Source organism: Grampus griseus (assembly GCF_964374135.1).
Source record: "Grampus griseus genome assembly, chromosome: 12".
In the NCBI taxonomy this organism is placed as follows: Eukaryota; Metazoa; Chordata; class Mammalia; order Artiodactyla; family Delphinidae; genus Grampus; species Grampus griseus.
Window position 1 is genome coordinate 39,030,341 of NC_139006.1, and position 23,074 is coordinate 39,053,414.

Here is a 23,074-nt window from a genome sequence, read left to right on the forward strand (position 1 = left end):
ATGATTCCCAAGTTTCTGACTTGGGTGGCTGGTTAAATGGTGGTAAGAATAACCAAAATCAAGAATACAGGAGGAATTCTTGGGAAGGAGAAAAGGGAAATTTGTACTGTGTACTTTATAGGTCTATAATCTTAGAACTGTAATAAAATAACACTATTATATTGAAGAATTTTAGACTCTACTAAAACATTTACCTACATTATATCATTTAATTCTTACAGCAATCTTATGGTATTTTACAGAGGTTTCTATGGAAGTGTTGGTATTTGTTCAGTTAGAGATATGAGATAGAGCTGTTATGGGTGAGAGTGTTTAGTTGAGGCTTCACAGGGCCCGAGTATGGACCTTGGCTTTATTGGTCCATAGAGATGACTAACACTAATTAACACTAATAAAGAATGCCAAATTACTGTTTACAGAAAGAAATATTGCTAAGTGGATTGTAGTACTTACACCATCTGATCAGTAGATTTTTTTCCCCTGCAGTGGGGAGAAAGAAATCTACTATGAAAAGCTAAGTTAAAATTGGAGATTGATTGGTGAGCAAGACAACTGGTTAGATGATCTTAATTGACAGTACCATCAACCTGTGATGACTTTGCATATGACGATGGACTGAAAACTGATAGCATTCTCCTGATTCTACTGGAGGGTAAATTAGAATACTGGGATTGCTCATCAGGGAGCTTTGTCTATAGATAACGCTGGTGATACACTGACAAATTATTTTTCTCATTCTTTCTCCAGGCTTTGTACGAACCATTTCTTCACTCTCTTTTTAACCAATCATTATTTTCCAGAAAAAGACATAATTTTCATCTTTTTAATAATAATTCCATCCTGGTGATTTATCTATCTATCTATCTACTTATCTATCTATCATCCTAATTCGACTTCTGGATCTCCTCTTATAAAAATCTCTTTTTCTTTAGTTATCCATTTGTTTTATTTACTTTATTAACTATTATCTGCTGTATTCACCTCATTTGCCAATATAACACTGTTACTATGGGAAATCAAAAATTACCATTTCTCTTTAAAATATGTTGCTAATATTATAATAATTTAATCAGTTTAAAATAAAGCATTTGGATTAATTCAAATTTCTTTCAATTTTTATTTTTAATGATATATTTCTTAATATTTCAGGATTGTGAGGAAAAAATATTTTAATATGGTTATTCTATAGTGTAATATACAACATTTATGTCAGTGAGACTAATTAACAGAATAGATTTATTCTGAAATAAAAACTTTCTCCTTGAAAATGTTGAATTTTGCATTTTAATATTAGGATTTGATATACTTTGTAGAATGTGATCTAGAAGGGACTAGGGTTGTTTTTGTCACTGCCAGCAGTAGCCTGGTACTGCCTTTCCCTTGTTCTGACAGTTCAGTTATATATACTATACTAAGAGAGGAAAAAGCAAAAAGACACAAAGTAATAAGAGTGCAGGGAGGCAATGGGCTTTCAAGAATACATACATACCTATTTATTTTTATTTTTGTTTATTTTTATATAATTTTTTTTGGCTGTGCTGTGCGGCTTGTGGGATCTTAGTTCCCCGACCAGGTATTGAACCTGGGCCCCGGCAGTGAAAGTGCCAAGTCCTAACCACTGGACCGCCAGGGAATTCCCTCTATTTCTTTTTAAATGCCTCAGTAACTTTCTGAACCATTGGCTCTTTTTTCTGAGGGACCTCAGGTTTTCTACCTTGTTGACTTAATGAATGCAAGAAGGAAGAACAAGTAAGTGAAAGCTATTAATATCCTCTATTACCACCATTTCTCTCAACACAATTATAGTACCATTTTTCTTTTCTTTGTATCAATAACATGTGTTTGGGACTTCCCTGATGATCCAATGGTAAAGAATCCACCTTAGGGCTTCCCTGGTGGCGCAGTGGTTGAGAGTCCGCCTGCCGATGCAGGGGACCCGGGTTCGTGCCCCAGTCCGGGAAGATCCCACATGGCGCGGAGCAGCTATGCCCGTGAGCCATGGCTGCTGAGCCTGTGAGTCCGGAGCCTGTGCTCCGCAACAGGAGAGGCTGCAAAAGTGAGAGGCCTGCGTACCGCAAAAAAAAAAAAAAAAAAAAATCCACCTTACAATGCAGGGGGTGTGGATTTGATCCCTGGTCAGGGAACTAAGATCCCACATGCCACAGGGCAACTAAGCCCACACGCCACAACTACTGAGCTCACGCGCCTCAACTAGAGAGCCCGCGTGCCGCAAACTACAGAGCCCACACGCTCTGGAGCCCATGTGCCACAACTACAGAGCCTGCCCCCCACAACTAGAGGGAGAAAACCCGCGGGCCACAACTAGAGAGAAAAACCCATGCGCCACAACTAGAGAAGAGAAAACCGCACGCCACAACTAGAGGGACGCCCACACCTCACAACGGAAGATCCCACGTACCTCAACGAAGATCCAGCGTGCCGCAACTAAGACCTGACAGAGCCAAAACTAAATAAAATAATTTAAAAAATGGATTTATCTTATATATTTTTAACATCTTTATTGGAGTATAATTGCTTTACATTGTTCTGTTAGTTACTGCTGTATAACAAAGTGAATCAGCTATACATATACATGTATCCCCATATCCCCTCCCTCTTGCATCTCCCTCCTACCCTCCCTATCCCATCACTCTAGGTAGTCACAAAGCACCGAGCTGATCTCCCTGTGCTATGCAGCTACTTCTCACTAGCTATCTGTTTTACATTTGGTAGTGTATATATGTCAGTGCCACTCTCTCATTTTGTCTCAGCTTACCCTTCCCCCTTCCTGTGTTCTCAAGTCCATTCTCTACGTCTGTGTCTTTATTCCTGTCCCGCCCCTAGGTTCTTCAGAACCATTTTTTTAAAATTTTAGATTCTATATATATCTGTTAGCATATGGTATTTGGTTTGCTCTTTCTGACTTAACGTCACTCTATGACAGACTCTAGGTCCATCCACCTCACTACAAATAACTCAATTTCGTTTCTCTTTATGGCAGAGTAATATTCCATTGTATATATGTGCCACATCTTCTTTATCCATTGATCTTTTGATGGACACTTAGGTTGATTCCATATCCTGGCTATTGTAAATAATGCTGCAGTGAACATTGTTGTGCATGACTTTTTATTTTTAAACGTCTTTATTGGAGTATAATTGCTTTACAATGGTGTGTTAGTTTCTGCTTTATAACAAAGAGAATCAGTTATACATATACATGTATCCCCATATCTCCTCCCTCTTGCGTCTCCCTCCCACCCTCCCTATCCCACCCCTCTAGGTGGTCACAAAGCACTGAGCTGATCTCCCTCTGCTATGCGGCTGCTTCTCACTAGCTATCTGTTTTACATTTGGTAGTATATATTAGTCGATGCCACTTTCTCACTTTATCCCACCTTACCCTTCCCCCTCCCCATGTCCTCAAGTCCATTCTCTACATCTGCATCTTTATTTCTGTCCTGCCCCGAGGTTCTTCATAACCTTTTTTTTAGATTCCATATGTATGTGTTAGCATACAGTATTTGTTTTTCTCTTTCTGACTTACTTCACTCTGTACGACAGGCCCTAGGTTCATCCACCTCACTATGAATAACTCAGTTTCGTTTCTTTTTATGGCTGAGTAATATTCCATTGTATATATGTGCCATTGTATATATGTGCCACATCTTCTTTATCCATTCATCTGTTGATGGACACTTAGGTTGCTTCCATGTCCTGGCTATTGTAAATAGAGCTGCAACGAACATTGTGCTTCATGACACTTTCTGAATTATGCTTTTCTCAGGGTATATGGCCAGTAGTGGGATTGCTGGATCGTATGGTAGTTCTATTTTTAGTTTTTTAAGGAACCTCCATACTGTTCTCCATAGTGGCTGTGTCAGTTTACATTCCCATCAACAGTGCAAGACGGTTCCCTTTTCTCCACACCCTCTCCAGCATTTATTATTTGTAGATTTTTTGATGATGGCCATTCTGACTTGTGTGAGGTGATACTTCACTGTAGTTTTGACTTGCATTTCTCTAATGATTAGTGATATTGAGCATCTTTTCATGTGTTTGTTGGCAATCTGTATATCTTCTTTGGAGAAATGTCTATTTAGGTCTTCTGCCCATTTTTAGATTGGGTTTGGTTTTTTGATATTGAGCTGCATGAGCTGCTTGTAAATTTTGGAGATTAATCCTTTGTCAGTTGCTTCATTTGCTAATATTTTCTCCCATTCTGAGGGTTGTCTTTTCATCCTGTCTGTGGTTTCCTTTGCTGTGCAAAAGCTTTGAAGTTTCATTAGGTCCCATATGTTTACTTTTGTTTTTATTTCCATTTCTCTAGGAGGAGGGTCAAAAAGGATCTTGCTGTGATTTATGCCATAGAGTGTTCTGCCTATGTTTTCCTCTAAGACTTTTATAGTGTCTGGCCTTACATTTAGGTCTTTAATCCATTTTGTGTTTATTTTTGTGTATGGTGTTAGGGAGTGTTCTAATTTCATTCTTTTACATGTAGCTGTCCAGTTTTCCCAGCACCACTTATTGAAGCGGCTGTCTTTTCTCCATTGCATATTCTTGCCTTCTTTATCAAAGATAGGATGACCATATGTGTTTGGGTTTATCTCTGGGCTTTCTATCCTGTTCCATTGATCTATATTTCTGTTTTTGTGCCAGTACCATACTGTCTTGATTACTGTAACTTTGTAGTATAGTCTGAAGTCAAGGGAGCCTTATTTCTCCAGCTCCGTTTTCTTTCTCAAGATTACTTTGGCTATTCGGGGTCTTTTGTATTTTCATACAGATTGTGAAATTTTTTGTTTTAGTTCTGTGAAAAATGCCATTGGTAGTTTGATAGGGATTGCATTGAATCTGTAGATTGCTTTGGGTAGTATAGTCATTTTCACAATGTTGATTCTTCCAGTCAGGAACATGGTATATCTCTCCATCTGTTGGTATCATCTTTAATTTGTTTCATCAGTGTCTTATAGTTTTCTGAATACAGGTCTTTTACCTCCTTAGGTAGGTTTATTCCTAGGTATTTTATTCTTTTTGTTGCAGTAGTAAATGGGAGTGTTTCCTTAATTGCTCTTTCAGATTTGTCATCATTAGTGTACAGGAATGCAAGAGATTACTGTGCATTAATTTTGTATCCTGCTACTATACCAAATTCATTGATTAGCTCTAGTAGTTTTCTGGTAGCATCTTAGGATTCTGTGTGTGTAGTATCATGTCATCTGCAAACAGTGACAGTTTTACTTCTTTTCCAATTTGGATTCCTTTTATTTCTTTTTCGTCTCTGATTGCTGTGGCTAAAACTTCCAAAACTATGTTGAATAATAGTGGTGAGAGTGGGCAACCTTGTCTTGTTCCTGATCTTGGTGGAAATGGTTTCAGTTTTTCACCATTGAGAACGATGTTGGCTGTGGGTTTGACATATATGGCCTTTATTATGTTCAAGTAAGTTCCCTCTATGCCTGCTTTCTGGAGAGTTTTTATAATAAATGGGTTTTGAATTTTGTTGAAAGCTTTTTCTGCGTCTGTTGAGATGATCACATAGTTTTTATCCTTCAGTTTGTTAATATGGTGTATCACATTGATTTATTTGCATGTATTGAAGAATCTTTGCATTCCTGGGATAAACCTCACTTGATCATGGTGTATTATCCTTTTAATGTGCTGTTGGATTCTGTTTGCTAGTATTTTGTTGAGGATTTTTGCATCTATGTTCATCAGTGATATTGGCCTGTAGTTTTCTTTTTTCGTAACATCTTTGTCTGGTTTTGGTATCAGGGTTATGATGGTCTTGTAGAATGAGTTTGGGAGTGTTCCTCCCTCTGCTATATTTTGGAAGAGTTTGAGAAGGATGAATGTTAGCTCTTCTCTGAACGTTTCATAGAATTCGCCTGTGAAGCCATCTGGTCCTGGGCTTTTGTTTGTTGGAAGATTTTAATCACAGTCTCAATTTCAGTGCTTGTGATTGGTCTGTTTATATTTTCTGTTTCTTCCTGGTTCAATCTCGGAAGGTTATGCTTTTCTAAGAGTTTGTCCATTTCTTCCAGGTTGCCCAGTTTATTGGCATATAGTTGCTTGTAGTAATCTCTCATGATCCTTTGTATTTCTGCATTGTCAGTTGTTACTTCTCCTTTTTCATTTCTAATTCTATTGATTTGAGTCTTCTCCCTTGTTTTCTTGATGAGTCTGGCTAATGGTTCATCAATTTTGTTTATCTTCTCCGAGAACCAGCTTTTAGTTTTATTGATCTTTGTTTTCGTTTCCTTCATTTCTTTGTCATTTATTTCTGATCTGATCTTTATGATTTCTTTCCTTCTGCTAACTTTGGGGTTTTTTTGTTCTTCTTTCTCTAATTGCTTTAGGTGTAAGGTTAGGTTGTTTCTTTGAGATGTTTCTTGTTTCTTGAGGTAGTGTTGTATTGCTATAAACTTCCCTCTTAGAACTGCTTTTGCTGCATCCCGTACATTTTGGGCCGTTGTGTTCTCATTGTCATCTGTTTCTAGGTATTTTTTGATTTCCTGTTTGATTTCTTCTGTGATCTTTTGGTTATTTAGTACGGTATTGTTTAGCTTTCATGTGTTTGTATTTTTTACGTTTTTTTTCCTGTAATTGATACCTAGTCTCATAGCATTGTGGTAGGAAAAGATACTTGATACAATTTCAATTTTCTTAAATTTACCAAAGCTTGATTTGTGATCCAAGATAAGATCTATCCTGGAGAATGTTCCATGAGCACTTGAGAAGAAACTGTATTCTATTATTTTTGGGTGGAATGTCCTATAAATATCAATTAAGTCCATCTTGTTTAATGTATCATTTAAAGCTTGTGTTTCTTTATTTGTTTTCCTGTTGGTTGATCTGTTCATTAGTGGAAGTGGGTTGTTAAAGTCCCCTACTATGATTGTGTTACTGTCGGTTTCCGCTTTTATGGCTGTTAGCATTTGCCTTATATATTGAGGTGCTCCTATGTTGTGTGGATAAATATTTACAATTGTTATATCTTCTTCTTGGATCGATCCCTTGATCATTATGCAGTGTTCTTCTTTGTCTCTTGTAATAGTCTTTATTTTAAAGTCTGTTTTGTCTGATATGAGAATTGCTACTCCATCTTTCTTTTGATTTTCATTTGCATGGAATATCTTTTTCCATCCCCTCACTTTCAGTCTGTATGTGTCTTTAGGTCTGAAGTGAGTCGCTTGTAAACAGCATGTATACGGGTCTTGTTTTTGTATCCATTCAGCCTGTCTGTGTCTTTTATAGTTAGAGCATTTTATCCATTTACATTTAAGGTAGTTATCAATATGTATGTTCCTATTACCATTTTTGTAGTTGTTTTGGGTTTGTTATTGTAGGTCTTTTCCTTCTCTTGTGTTTCCTGCCTAGAGAAGTTCCTTCAGCATTTGTTGTAAAGTTGGTTTGGTGGTGCTGAATTCTCTTAGCTTTTGCTTGTCTGTAAAGGTTTTAATTTCTCCGTCGAATCTGAATGAGATCCTTGCTGGGTAGAGTAATCTTGGTTGTAGGTTTTTCCTTTTCATCACTTTAAATATGTCCTGCCACTCCCTTCTGGCTTGCGAACTTTATGCTGAAATATCAGCTGTTAACCTTACGGGGATTCCCTTGTATGTTATTTGTTGCTTTTCCCTTGCTGCTTTTAATATTTTTTCTTTGTCTTTAATTTTTGATAGTTTGATTAATATGTGTCTTGGTGTGTTTCTCCTTGGATTTATCCTGTATGGGACTCTCTGTGCTTCCTGGACTTGATTGACTATTTCCTTTCCCATATTAGGGAAGTTTTCAACTATAATCTCTTCAAATATTTTCTCAGTCCCTTTTTCTCTTCTTCTGCTGAGACTCCTATAATTTGAATGTTGGTGCATTTAATGTTGTCCCAGTGGTCTCTGAGACTGTCCTCAATTCTTTTCATTCGTTTTCCTTTTTTCTGCTCTGCGGTAGTTATTTCCACTATTTTACCTTGCAGGTTACTTATCCGTTCTTCTGCCTCAGTTATTCTGCTATTGATTCCTTCTAGAGAATTTTTAATTTCATTTATTGTGTTGGTCATCATTGTTTGTTTGCTCTTTAGTTCTTCTAGGTCCTCATTACACGTTTCTTGTATTGTCTCCATTCTGTTTCCAAGATTTTGGATCATTAACTATCATTACTCTGAATTCTTTTTCGGGTAGACTGCCTATTTCCTCTTCATTTGTTTGGTCTGGTGGGTTTTTACCTTGCTCCTTCATCTGCTGTGTGTTTCTCTGTCTTCCCATTTTGCTTAACTTACTGTGTTTGGTGTCTCCTTTCGCTTGCTGCAGGTTTGTAGTTCCCTTTGTTTTTGGTGTTACCCCCAGTGGGTAAGGTTGATTCAGTGGCTTGTGTAGGCTTCCTTGTGGAGAGGACTGGTGCCTGTGTTCTGGTGGATGAGGCTGGATCTTGTCTTTCTGATGGGCAGGACTGCATACAGTGGTATGTTTTGGGGTGTCTGTGAACTTACGATTTTAGGCTGCCTCTCTGCTAATGGGTGGAGTTGTGTTCCTGTCTTGCTAGCTTGGCATGGGGTGTCCAGCACTGGAGCTTGCTGGTTGTCAAGTGGATCTGGGTCTTAGTGTTGAGACAGAGATCTCTGGGAGAGCTCTCGCTGGTTGATATTACGTGGGCCAGGAGGTGTCTGGTGGTCCAGTGTCTGGAACTTGGCTCTCCCACCTCAGAGGCTCAGTCCTGACACCCGGCCAGAGCACCAAGACCCTCTCAGCCCATGGCGTAGACAACTGTGGTGAAAATCTTACTGGTGTCTTGGATTTTTCTTTGCTGGGCGATTTATCCGAGCCAAGTTCCCTTTGTCAGAAACATAGCAAGCCAAAATGCTAAGATATCCGAGGTTTGCAGTGAAGACAGGCCTTATTCACACGGCATCCAAGGAGAAGACAGGAGAACAAATTTCAAATCTGTGTCCTATCTTATTATTTTTAATGATTACATTTTGTCTTTATTAAAACTTTTTTCACATGATTTAATACTTGAATATTCAAAACTCTCCAAAAGAATCATAAAGCTAAATTCCATTTATCACATGGTCAAGTGTGTAAGGTAACATAATTTATGGCATTAGCATCATGATTATGCTAAATCCAAACAATCAGTAGTATATTGTTGTACCAGTACTTTTCCCCATTAAGAATTTGAGTCAAAATCTACAGAATTTCTAGTATTCTATTTTAATCCACTGAATGAGGAGGTATAGAATCTTTATAATTACAGAAAATGAGCTAAAGCAGGAATCTTTAGCTTTGTATGAGGTCCATGAATGGAACCTTAGGGGGTTTGGACTCCCTCAAAATTGTATGTATAGATTTTTATGTGTATTTTCTGGGAGAAAATGGTTCATAGATTTCTAAAGAAGTCTTGTTACCCATAAACAGTGATTGTAACTTCAGTAACAACCACCAAAGGCTGTCTTAAAGTTTTGATTCTCAGTACACCTTGGGTCATAAACCTGTTTAAAAATCTGAGAAAAGCTATAAACTTCCAGATTTGAGTACAGTTTTGGAGATTCTTGAATCCTCCAAAGCTTGTTCTCAGATGTCTTGGATTTCCTGTTTGGGATTCATAGACCACTGCTGTTAAGGAAACATGCTCTGGCTCATGTTAGGCCTTAGTCTCATTATTTTAGAGACTTACAGTTTCATTTACACACATTCTTATTCTGCATCTTCAGACTGTTTCTCCATACATTTATAACATTTCTCTATTAAAAATTTTTCTCTCATATGTATCACCTTACGAAAAACTATCCCGATATGTATCTTAGTGTTATTTCTTGCCCTTTTATACTCTATTGGCACAATTTTAAAAGCTTTTCTTTTCTGTGTTTACTGCCTTTTTTAGGTGTGAGGGAAGATTCAATATCTAATACGTATATCAGTGTGTCTGTGCCAAGTCCAATACTCTTTACGGGAGCAGTTATCTTAGGTCTCACTCCTAAAAAAAAGCAATTAGTTGATAGATGTATTAAGGGAGATTTTTTCCAAATTACGTTATGAGTTTTCCACACAAAATCTCTATGTTAAGAAAAGTTAGACTGGTTAGGCTTAGGAAAGTTGCTTCTGATTTTATTTTCCTTTTTGAGTGGTAGGCTAGCTTTTTCTCTACAAAGCATGATTTCTTGATAATTAGTTCCCCTGATTTTTTACGGTTTAATCTTTGGTGCTCTTTAGGATAACTTTGTCTTTTTTGCTTTGGAGATACTTTGTTACCATATCTTAAATTTTAAATACTAGATTATAGTGACCATTTTGTGTGTTTTGATATCAACTGGATTTAGCACTGCTAAATGACATATATCACATTTTTAATTCTGCAGAGTTCATGATAATCTGCCAGCTACCTAAAATTTGTCTTATCACTATTTTTCCTTCTTAGCTGTTGTTACCTGGTTGTTCTTTATTAACTCTTCGTTAATATATACTATTCCAGTTGAACCTAAGAGATTCCACAAGGCCAACATATATCCTTATTAGGGTATATTTCTTTTACCTTTGGTATTTTTCCTCTCATGTTTCCCTTTTGTAGCACTCCCATTCTGTTTTGATTCTGTTCTCCAAACAGCAATAATTTGTTTACCTCTTACAATATCAAAAGGCTGTGTATTTAAGATTTAGAAGTTTTTTTTTTTTTTTTTTTGCGGTGCGCGGGCCTCTCACTGTTGTGGCCTCTCCCGTTGTGGAGCACAGGCTCTGGATGTGCAGGCTCAGCGGCCATGGCTCACGGGCCCAGCCGCTCCATGGCATGTGGGATCCTCCCAGACCGGGGCACAAACCCGTGTCCCCTGCATTGGCAGGCGGACTCTCAACTACTGCACCACCAGGGAAGCCCGATTTAGAAATTTTGTATTTCTATTTGTCTCTAAGGGCATAATTTTCTTTAAAGAGAAGTATATTCATTTGATTTTAAAAGTTTCTTTTGAATAGTTTTTCTAAAGGAAATATTTAATTAAATATTTGACTTTCAGTGCAATGCGTGTTTTACTGTCGAAATTACCAAGACCGTGGATTGTGGATGAGAAGAAAGATGATGGTTATACTGCCTTGCATCTGGCTGCCCTCAATAATCATGTAGAAGTGGCTGAACTGTTGGTACATCAGGTAGGAAAAGCAGTTCAGTAATTTTTAACAATTTTGGGTCATTGCTATCTATTTTTTACTTCATCAACTACTTATTAGTTGATAATAAGTAAAATCCCATGATGATGGGATCTTACAGCAAAATCCCATGATGATGCAAATTCAGATATAATATGAATTTAGTCTTCCGCCTAACATTGGTTTTTGTTTTTATTTTTGTTTTCCCTGGCTGCGCCACACAGCATATAGAATCTTAGTTCCCCAAGCAGGGATCGAACTTGTGCCCCCTTCAGGGGAAGCATGGAGCCCTAAACACTGGACCACCAGGGAATTCCCCTAACATTGGTTCTTAAATGGAGGGAGTTAGTGGTGTGTGTGGGGAGAAGGGGGCGGGGGGGGCGGGGAATCCTTCAGTCTCCAGTATTCTCTCTGCACAGTCTTCCTGGTTTGGTCCAACAAAATAGGCATCAATGAAAAGGGATTTTCCAGAATCACTGCCGCTATTGTGGAAGTATCACTCTGCTGTAGCACCAAGAACCATCATGTTGATATCTAAGCTGGTGTGGGCAGTTGCCACCAGGTAACACCAGGCTGCAGCTAGGATCTAGGGATGCAGTTCATGACTACTGCTGGACCCCTTGGATAGCAGCATAGGCTCACCTTGGTCATTTCATTCATCTCAGGAATAAGATGCTCTACATCTTTATGAGATTGGATTTTGGGGGAAACCCATTTATTGCAATTTTATGATATTTTGGTGTATTCAGCAAAATTTTTAAATGCTTCAGTCAAGCATATGCCATAGCTAAGCACTAAAGTTCCCAAAGAATTATCTGTGATCCCTGACTTCAAGGAACTTACAGTCTAGTTAAGAAGATGAAACAGCAGAAAAATTTAGTAGATAGTACATTATGTGTAATTAGGTCATAGATCATAAGATAGACATTCCATAAACTACAGAAGTTTAGGTAAAAAAATAGTTCAAAAGTTAAACAAACCTTTCCCCTGCCATTGTAAGCCTTTATTATTAAAATTAATTTTCTTAGAAGTGTTGTTAATTATGATAAATTCCTTTTCATCCAAAATCCAAACGACTGACCTTAAGCCAGTACCACACTCTCTTGGTCATTGTTGCTTTATAGTAAGTCTTGAAATCAGTTAGAGTAAGTTCTCTAAATTTGTTTTTCTTTCTCAGAACTACTTTAATGTTCTAGATCTTTGGAATTTCCCAGTACATTTTAGAATCAGGTTATTAGTTTCTATTAAAAGTCTTTGGGGGAGTTTGATTGCTCTTGCACATATTAGGTTTATCTTTAAGTAATTTTTTTGATCCTATTGGTAAATTGTATTGTTTTAAAATTTCAATTTCCAGTTATGTATTGCTAATATATAGAGTTGCAGTTTTTAAAATATATTTACCATGTATCTTGTGACCTTGCTTAAATTACCATTGGTCATTAGGAAAACAGAAATTACACCAACTACAATGACTAAAATTAAAAATGCCAACAAAACCAGGTGTTGATTAGGATGTGGAGCAGTTAGAATTCACAAACGTTGCTGGTGTTTTTCAGGGTAGCCATGTTGAAAAACAGTTTAGCAGTTTCTTATAAAGTTAAACATATATTCATCCCAGCAGTCTCACGTCTAGATATGTATCCAAGAGAACTGAGGGCACATTTCCACGAAATACTCCTACTAAATGCTTGTAGCAGCATTATTTGTAATAGCCCTAAACTGAAAGCAAACCAAATGTTCATCAACTAGTGTCTGAATAAACAAATTATGGTATATCCATACAATGAATACTACTTTGTAAATTCTAAATGATGGAAAAAAGTTCAGAAAACTTAAAAGGAGATCCCTCACTTTCTGCATTTATATGAGAACAGACATGATAAGAAAACAACCTGAGGGAATTCACTGGTGGTCCATTGGTTAGGACTCAGCACTTTCACTGCCATGAGCCATCGCTGGTCAGTTGCTGGTTGGGGAACTAAGATCCCATAAGCCACGCGGCACGGCCAAAAAAAAAAAAAAAAAAGGAAAGCAAGCTGAGATCAGGAGCCTAATGATTGCACTCAAAGAAACGTAAATAGTAAAAACAATCCAGAAACTCCCACCTTCTCGAACATGTCATAGCATGTTCAGACCAACCAAACTCCCATAAGTGAGTTTCAGCTCTACCTGATGCACCAAGCAGGTGCACAGGTAGGGGTGTCAGAGTTGTGATCATAGGGCGTGAATGGTTCTAAGACACAAATGGAATGATACAGTTTACTTTTTGACTCTGTAGCCCTCTACTTAATTTTAGTATTTTAAAAAATTTATTATTATTTTTTATCATGCCAGACATGGTGCTAGGCATTTTGACATTGTTATTTTTCTTAATCCTCACATTGACCCCTGGAATAGGTTGTGCCCTTACCATTTTGGAGCTGAGGAAATAGGCATGAAATGATACAGTGCTTGCTTAAACTCACAAAGCGCGTAGCTGACAACACTTGAACCCAGGTCCACTGACACTGTGTTCATTGCTTTTGCTTCTCCGTCCCTTTCCTCTGTGCTTGGCATCAGCTGTCCTCATGGTCCTTTGTCTATCTCAGGGCCCTGGTGGGACTTTCTGCTCTTCCTTCAATAAGTGTTTGTATGTACTAATTAAGCGTTATCTTCTTCTCACCCTCCAGCAGAGTTCCTTTTCACTGAATGAGGAAGAGCTCAATTATGCAGCAAGAGGAACTGACCTTATTAGGTCATTAAAAGAAATCTAGATCCAATGTGAAGACTCATTAATATATTTTCAGGAAATATTTACAGTTAAAATGAGCTGATTATGTCCATTGCTCTATAATGGAGATTAAAAGGGAGCTGTGTTTGTACTGTACTTTGTCCTTTAACTGTTCTTAGATGGAATCACCATAATAAAAATAATTATTTTAAACTTGCTGTTATACTTCAGAAAGTTTGCTGCCCTATCCACTTCTTCCTGTGTTACCATATGAGAACAAGGTCCCAGCCCCTAGGAAGGGGGTGTGGTCAGTAGTGTCCAGTGTACTGATTCTTTGCCAAGAGTTAGTTTAGTATGCTTCCCTCTTGTCACATTCAACTGTGTGTGCCTTGTTCTTCTTCAGGGTAACGCAAACCTGGATATCCAGAATGTGAACCAGCAGACTGCCCTACACCTTGCTGTTGAGCGGCAGCACACCCAGATTGTGAGGGTAACGTGTCTACTAAAGTGAATCTTTGCTTATTAAATCATACTTTGTTAGATTTCTCAAAAGGCATAGCTGGAGGTAAAAAATTACGATTTTAGGCTAATATTTTACATCAGTTGAGTAAAGAGTTTTAATTTGTAATAAGGAAAATCTTAAGATTCTGATATTCAAAGTCTTTATAATTTTGTTGCCAGATTTGTAAATTGCCAGAATATTAAATCAGAGGATTTCAGAGTAACTTACAAATTTGTTTTTTTTAAAAGTATACTCCCTTTTAATTTTTATAATTGAGAGTGAACTGTAATTAAAGGCTTCGGCTAGACATTTGCCGAACAGATTCCAAAAAAGCTGACATGTATATTTTTATTTTACTAATCTGGTGATTCCAGTCAAAATACTTGAAAGATTATCTGTTTACAACTTTTTTGTAGAGCAGTGATTCTTAAAGTTTGGAGGCTGAAGCAGCAGCATCAGCATCACCTGAGACTTTGGTAGAAAAGTCAGTTCCTGGGCCCCACCTCAGACCAACCAAATCAGAACCTCCAAGGGTGGGAACTAGCAATCTGTGGTTTAACAGGCCCCCAGGTAATTGTGATGCATGTTCAAATTTGAGAAACTGTCCTGCAGAGACATTATATAATCTTTTTGAAACAAAGCAAGCAAAACAAAAGAAAACAGTAATTAGTCAAGACAGGTAGGACCATGTGCTTGAGATTGGTTTCTTTGTATGGTATCTTTCTAAAACTCTGATAACATTTACAGAAATGATTAGGGAACTTGTTGAAGCACTGTAAGCAAAGTTTTATGTTCACCACTTAAAATATCGATTGAGGGCTTCCGTGGTGGCTCAGTGGTTAAGAATCCGCCTGCCAATGCAGGGGACACGGGTTCGAGCCCTGGTCCGGGAAGATCCCACATGCCGCGGAGCAACTAAGCCCGTGTGCCACAACTACTGAGCCTGCGCTCTAGAGCCCGTGAGCCACGACTGCTGAGCCCATGTACCACAACTACTGAAGCCCACGTGCCTAGAGCCTGTGCTCCGCAACAAGAGAAGCCACTGCAATGAGAAGCCAGTGCACCGCAACCAAGAGTAACCCGCACTCGCTGAAACTAGAGAAAGCCCGCGTGCAGCAATGAAGACCCAATGCAGCCAAAAATAAATAAATATATTTAAAAAATTGATTGAGATATATCGATTATGTGTTATATGTAAGAGATTGCAGTTTAGCAAACACTTCACGTTTATTATTATTTAAAATTCCCCTTGCCAAAAATTCTTCATTTCTCTGATATTTGGACTTATAACCCTTATAACCATACATTTGGAGAAAATTAACCAAAGAGAATGGAAATAAATAACTTGCTTATTTAAATAATAGAAGAATTTTGAACGTTATGATTTGGTCCTATTGGAAATACTTAAAATATCCCAACTCACATATCTGAAATTAAAATGAGAAAAAAAATGTCCTAAATTTCCCCCAGTTATCTTGATCTTAGAGTAGATTAATTGAGCAACATTTTGGTTCTTATTTCTTTCTGCTTTCTCTAATTCAATATATTTGAATAACCAGGTTCATCATTATTTGTAAGGAGTCACAGGGTTGGGTATAGAGTAATTTAGCAAGCAAATACATAAGAATAATTAACTTTCACGGCAACCCTGTCAGATAGGTCCAGGGCTCTCACACTGTTACTTTAGAGATGTTGTAACTTCTTGTGGGTGGAATACTTTGGCAAAATAAGATGTTTTTCTCTTCTAGCTTTTGGTCCGTGCAGGTGCCAAATTAGATATTCAGGATAAGGATGGGGATACTCCTTTGCATGAAGCTCTGAGGCATCACACTTTGTCTCAGCTACGTCAGCTTCAAGATATGCAAGATGTGGGGAAGGTCGATGCTGCCTGGGAGCCATCCAAAAACACCGTGAGTAAAGATAATCTTTAATGCAGTGCCAGTGGGAGCATCTTTTAATGCAGAGGCTTATATTTATGGCTAATTTAACTTGCACCTGATAAGATATTTCATCAGAGCTACAAATGTACAAATTTAGTTTATGAGCTAAATACTAGTCAATGCTAACTGTATTGTTTTGCATTCTTACTAAAAGTTGTTTGGTTCTCCTTTTATAACTTTAGCCATTCAAACAGGAGTATTGTGGTATCTTTTTGTGGTTTGAATTTGCATTTCCTTATGACTACTGGTATTGAACATCTTTTCATTTGCTTGTTCACCACTCATGTATATTTGATGAAGTGTCTCTTCAGACCTTCTTCATTATTTTGTTGAGCTGTTTTCTTACTACTAAGTTTTGAGGGTTCTTTTTATAAACTGAATACAAGTTCTTTATCAGATATGTGGTATGCACATACTTTCTCCCAGTCTGTAACTTGTCTTTTCATTCTTTTTAAAAATTTTATTTATTTATTTATTTATTTTTGGCTGCGTTGGGTCTTCATTGCTGCACACGGGCTTTCTCTAGTTGCAGCGAACGGGGGCTGCTTTTCATTGTGGTGTGTGAGCTTCTTGTTGTGGTGGCTTCTTGTGTTGCGGAGCATGGGCTCTAGGTGTGTGGGCTTCAGTAGTTGTGGCACACGGGCTTAGTTGCTCCATGGCATGTGGGATCTTCCCAGACAGGGGCTCAAACCCGTGTCCCCTGCATTGGCAGGTGGATTCTTTTTTTTTTTTTTTTTTTTTTTTTGCTGTATGCGGGCCTCTCACTGTTGTGGCCTCTCCCGTTGTGGAGCACAGGCTCCGGACGCGCAGGCTCAGCGGCCATGGCTCACAGGCCCAGCTGCTCCACGGCATGTGGGATCTTCCCGGACCAGGGCACGAACCCGTGTCCCCTGCATCGGCAGGTGGACTCTCAACCACGGCGCCACCAGGGAAGCCTGGCAGGTGGATTCTTAACCACTGCGCCACTAGGGAAGCCCTCTTTTCATTCTTTTAACAGTATTTTTCAAAGAGCAGAGGTTCTTAATTTTAATGAAGTCTGATTGACCAATTTTTCTTTTATTGTTTGTGTCCTGAGAAATCTTTGCTAAATCCAAGGTCACTAAGGTTTTCTCCTATTTTGTACTAGAAGTTTATAAAGTTTTAGCTGTTACATTTAGGTCTGTGATTCATTTTGAGTTAATTTTTATATGCATAATATGAGGTATGGGTCAAAGTTCTTTTTTGTTTTTTGTTTGTTTGTGGATATACAGTCATTCCAGCCCCATTTGTTTGAAAAGACTTTCTTTTTCTACTGAATTGCCTGTTGTGCCTTTATCTAAAATCAGTTCTCTTCTATTGATCTGTGTCTTTATCTATGTGATGTCAACCCACTGTCTTGATTACAGTAGCTTTGTAATAAATGTTGAAGTCAGTGGTATAAGTCTCTTCTTCTTTTTCAAAGTTGTTTGCCTATTCCGAGTCCTTCATGTTTCCATATGAATTTTAGATTCATTTTTAAGAATGTAAAGGGTTCTGAGACCAAAGTGTTTGAGAATTGCTGCCTTTCTATATGACCATCGGTAAATACTCTAACTCCTATGTGCCTCATTTTTCTCATTTTGAAACGAGGGGAAGTGAGTAACTACCTCCATAAGGTTGTAAAGATTAAATGAGTTAATTTATGGAAACTGCTTAAAATAGTTCTTAGTCCATTGTAGATGCTCCATAAATATTAACAATTATTATGACTATTATCAGACAAGATGTGTGAGTCAGAAGCTCAGATGACAGTAGGACCTGATCTGTCTCATTCTCCACTTCGTGGCTTAATTCCTGGTTGGTTCATTTCTCAGTTGTCTCTCCCCTTTTTGTTTCACGTTGGTTGCTAGCAGTTCCAGAGACAAATTGAGTAGAAAAGGGAGACTGTCTCCTCAATATCTCAATCAGAAGTCTTGTTCTTGAGTTTTATTGGCCTTAATTGACCTGATTTAGGTTATGTGTCACCCTGAACTAATTACATAGATGAGGTGGGTCTCTGAGTGGTTTGAGCCATCTTTGGTTCATCTCTAAAACTGGAGATGGGTCAGTCCTCATACAATACACCTGAGGAAATTGGGGGGTAGGTGTCATGGAGGAAGGATGCTAGGACTGCAACTCATAAGTGTCCACCACATCTATATAGTCTTGCCAGACATGTTTTTTACCACACATACATATTCATATATACATACATATATACGCAAGCACATGCACACCACACACATATACACACACATTCTTGCATATATATATATATATATATATATATATATATATATATATATATATATGGTGATAAGAATTGATAACAGATTCCTAAAGGGAAAATAATGACTTTTTTTCATTTGATTTCAGTTAATAATGGGACTTGGTACCCAGGGAGCCGAGAAGAAGAGTGCAGCATCTATTGCCTGTTTTTTGGCTGCTAATGGTGCTGACCTTAGCATTCGAAATAAGAAGGGTCAGTCGCCACTTGATCTCTGTCCTGATCCAAGTCTCTGCAAGGCACTGGCAAAGTGTCATAAAGAAAAAGTCAGGTTTGTATTATTATCATAAAACCTAATATTCTGTACATAAAGTATCATGTGGTTCCACAGTTATAGGGAAATTAATATAATGAGGTATATACATTTCTTTTTTATTCTATTCTATTTTATTTCTTATTGAAGTATAGTTGATTTACAATGTGTTAATTTCTGGTGTACAGCAAAGGGATTCAGTTATACATATATATACATATTTTCCATTATGGTTTATTACAGGATATTGAATATAATTCCCTGTGCTATACAGTAGGAACTTGTTTATTTTATATATAGTAGTTTGTATCTGCTAATCCCAAACTCCTAATTTATCTGCCCCCCCCCCCACCTCTTTCCCCTCTGGTAACCATAAGTTTGTTTTCTATGTCTGAGTCTGTTTCTGTTTTGTAAATAAGTTCATTTGTATCATATTTTAGATTCCACATGTAAGTGATATCCTATATTTGTCTTTGTCTGACTCTCTTCACTTAGTATGATAATCACTAGGTTCATCCATATTGCTGCAAATGGCATTGTTTCATTCTTCTTTATGGCTGAGTAGTATTCAATTTTATATAGAGGTATATACATTTCTTTAAGTATATTCTTAAGGGGCATTTTATTAGAGCAAGGCAGAATGCATCTAAAATATAAATAGAGGCACTGTAATTACTGCAGCAATAACTTAAACACTGGGGTGTAAGGGGAAACCACTTTGAATGTGTACATGTGAGCCCGCGTATTCATGAGTTTCTGAAGATCCTAGTGGAAACAGAGTGTCCCTTTTCTATCTGTACCTGTAGTTGGTTGTGCATATGTATTTTTATGTCTTGTATATATATATTTATAGACGTGTTCTGTCTTTCTGTAATAGAATTTTATGCTCCTTAAGTGTAAGGATACACTTAAATGTCAAAACAGCAGCTGCAGTGACATATTTTCCAAAGTGCCCTGTCAGTTGTGGACTCTGATAAAGCTTCATTCTGTCTGTAGTTAACATAACTAACATGGGCTCTAGTTAGGATTTTTGTTTTATTCCTATATCCTGTGTCTTCCTCAAATGGTCCTATATAGATAAAACAGTTTCTGAGGGAAACTTTATGTTAATTTTTAAAAACTAGGGTGTTTGATTTCTTTGTTAGAAGAAGATTCACTCTTTTCCATTGGGTGAGGATTTGTTGAATTGAAATTTGAATTGTACTAGAAGTATGTAAAAATGCAGAGAAGTAGAAAAATATAGTATACAATGTTTCATATATAGATGTTAAAGCTTAATTTTTAACATAACTAAAGTTTTTTACCCATACTAATGATGCTCTAGATGTTTTAAAAAATATTTAAATTAATGAATTTGTAATATGAATATTCTCAGAGGCTTGATTAGAAATATTTTCTTTTATTAGTGGTCAGGTGGGTTCTCGAAGTCCTTCTATGATTAGTAATGATTCTGAAACCTTAGAAGAGTGTATGGTGTGCTCAGATATGAAGAGAGATACTCTTTTTGGCCCATGTGGACATATTGCTACCTGTTCTTTGTGTTCTCCACGAGTCAAGAAATGCCTCATCTGTAAAGAACAAGTTCAATCCAGGACAAAGGTAATATGTTTTTAATATAGCATTTTATTATTTTTTGAAGTTCTTTAAGACTACAGTTAATGATAAATAAGATTATATGATGCCACGTGTCTTTTAATTTTGTTCTTCCTAAGACTGATCTAAATATGGGAATGTATGATTTATACATTTATCAAGACACCAATTGAAATATGTAAACTACAGTACTAGTTAAAAATAAAAGTAATCTACTGTTTTACTTTCAAAGCGCCTTATAACCCAAAGGTGTATTTAATTTCACTCTGTGTTGTAGTTACTTGTATATTGCACCTTTTTTGAGTACATGTGGGTTGTTTTGTATTCCTCTTTGTAAAAGACTAGTTGATTTTCAGTAGAATATCACACATTCTGGATTTATTTGATTTTTATCATGGTGTTCTTTAATTTGTTTCTATATCCTTTGTGTTTTTGTAAACTGGAAGTTAGATCTAACTGCTTGATTAGGGTCAGCTTAGACATACTGGGCAAGAAAACTTCATAGACAATGCTATTCATTTCGTACTGTATCCCACCATTAGGCAAATAAAGTCTGATCATCCTGCAGTTTTTGGTGGTCAAATTCTGTATCTCCTCTGAACTTTTTATCTTATCTGACTCCTTTTGCTTTTTGAGAAGCAGTATTCTTTTCTGGGTTTCTGGTTTCATTTTTTTTTCCCATGTAACTGAGTGCTTTTCCATCTTACTCATTTTGCTTTACTGAAATAATTGAAAAAAGCAAAGCTCAAAGAAGTACACTGACAGTTGGGTCTTCAGTGCAGTTTTCCTGATTCTTAAGTCACTGTTCTTTCCTCTGTGTTATGATACACAGACAGAATTAAAACCAATGTCTGCAAGGGAGGGTTGACAGAACAGGAAGGTAGAGAGGAAGGATTATGTTGTCACTCCTTTTTAGACCAGTTCTGAATTCCAAGAATTAGTAAGGAGTCTGTTTGTATTTTAAGTTATGGAATTTTCAAACCTGTACAAAAGTAGAAAAACTTACATACCCACCAAAGAGATTTGCCAGGTTCGTTGCAGAGCCTTCGAATGTAAAGAAATAGCGACCCCAAGTGGTTAAAGGATTGTGAACATCTTCACTGAAGATAAAACAAATTGTAAAACTAGTATTTGGAGAGAGGGAGAATAAACAAACTTGGTCTCTTTAGCAATTAAAGAAATACAAATTAAAAATTATGAACTATTATTAGCCATTCTTGTCCAATTAGCAAAAATAAACTTTAAATAATGCTAGCTAGGAAAGAGAAATGAGTACTCTCTTAACACTGCAGTTGGCTGAATAAATGGGTTTACATTTTTTTGAGAGACCATCCTGACAATATATATACAAACAGTTACAATAAATATGCTTTGATATAGTAATTCCACTCCTGGGAATGTAATCTGAGGAAAAAAATCCAGAAGGGGTAAAAGTTATGCTTAGAAAATTTTTTTTTTAATAATAGCTGAATGGGTAAGTAAATGATTATTAGATTGGTTTGCTAGATAATTTTAAACTCTTTATCAGCAATTCAGATATGTAGACAGTTGCATCGGGAATCATTTTAAAAACCAACACATCTTTTATATAGAGAGGAGAAGAGAATCATCATGTATTAAGCGCTGATTTTATATTAGGCATTGAACTAGACACTGTACACATAATATCTAATTTACTTTTTTTAATCGTCACATTTTAATGTTTGACCAGTATTTAGCACATAGAGTTCTTAAAATATTTATATGAAGATGCTCCTTACGTACAAATAAATGGCTAGATCAATCAGAGTTTCACCTCCGTGTCGTCATTGCTCTTGAGACTTTTGTCTGTCTAGTTGCTAAAGTTTGGGATTTTCACTTCTTTCACCCATACTGTGCCTACTTTTCTTTTTAGCATATTAGCCAGCCAGATAGCTGACTCACACACCTTTGAAATTTAGCCATGGTCCTCAGCCCTTCCTTTATTTTATTTTGTTTTTAATTAATTTTCATTGGAGTATGGTTGCTTTACAATGTTGTGTTAGCCTCTGGTGCACAACAAAATGAATCAGCCATACACATAGAGAGATCCCCTCCCTTTTGGACTTCCTTCCCTTTTAGGTCACCACAGTGCATTAGGTAGAGTTCCATGTGCTGTACAGTGTGTTCCCATCAGTTGTCTATTTTATACATAGTATCAATAATGTATATGTGTCAATCCCAGTCTCCCAATTCCATCCACCCCACCCCTTTCCCCCTTGGTATCCGTGCATTTGTTCTCTACATCTGTGTCTCTGTTACTGCTTTGCAAATGAGATCATCTGTACCATTTTTCTAGATTCCACGTATATGCATTATTATATGATATTTGCTTTTCTCTTTCTGACTGACTTCACTCTGTATGACAGTCTCTAGGTCCATCCACGTCTCTGCAAATGACCCAATTTCATTCTGTTTTATGGCTGAGTAATATTCCATGGTATATATGTACCACATCTTCTTTATCCATTCCTCTGTTGATGGACATTTAGGTTGCTTCCAGGTCCTGGCTGTTGTAAATAGGTCTGCTATGAACATTGGGGTGCATGTGTTTTTTTGAATTATGGTTTTCTCTGGATATATGCCCAGTAGTGGGATTGTTGGGTCATATGGTAGTTCTATTTTTAGTTTTTTAAGGAACC

At 37.1% G+C, this 23,074-nt stretch overlaps 1 protein-coding gene across 1 annotated transcript in view; it reads left to right on the top strand.

The window, feature by feature from the left end:
- The window catches only part of MIB1 (MIB E3 ubiquitin protein ligase 1), a 119,237-nt gene that overhangs the window by 79,622 nt on the left and 16,541 nt on the right, over positions 1 to 23,074 (top strand). The window contains exons 13-17 of the mRNA XM_082667446.1: positions 11,003 to 11,135; positions 14,246 to 14,332; positions 16,093 to 16,254; positions 18,658 to 18,839; positions 20,228 to 20,420. Coding sequence (XP_082523572.1) covers positions 11,003 to 11,135; positions 14,246 to 14,332; positions 16,093 to 16,254; positions 18,658 to 18,839; positions 20,228 to 20,420 — 757 coding nt within the window. The remainder of the gene's footprint in view (positions 1 to 11,002; positions 11,136 to 14,245; positions 14,333 to 16,092; positions 16,255 to 18,657; positions 18,840 to 20,227; positions 20,421 to 23,074) is intronic.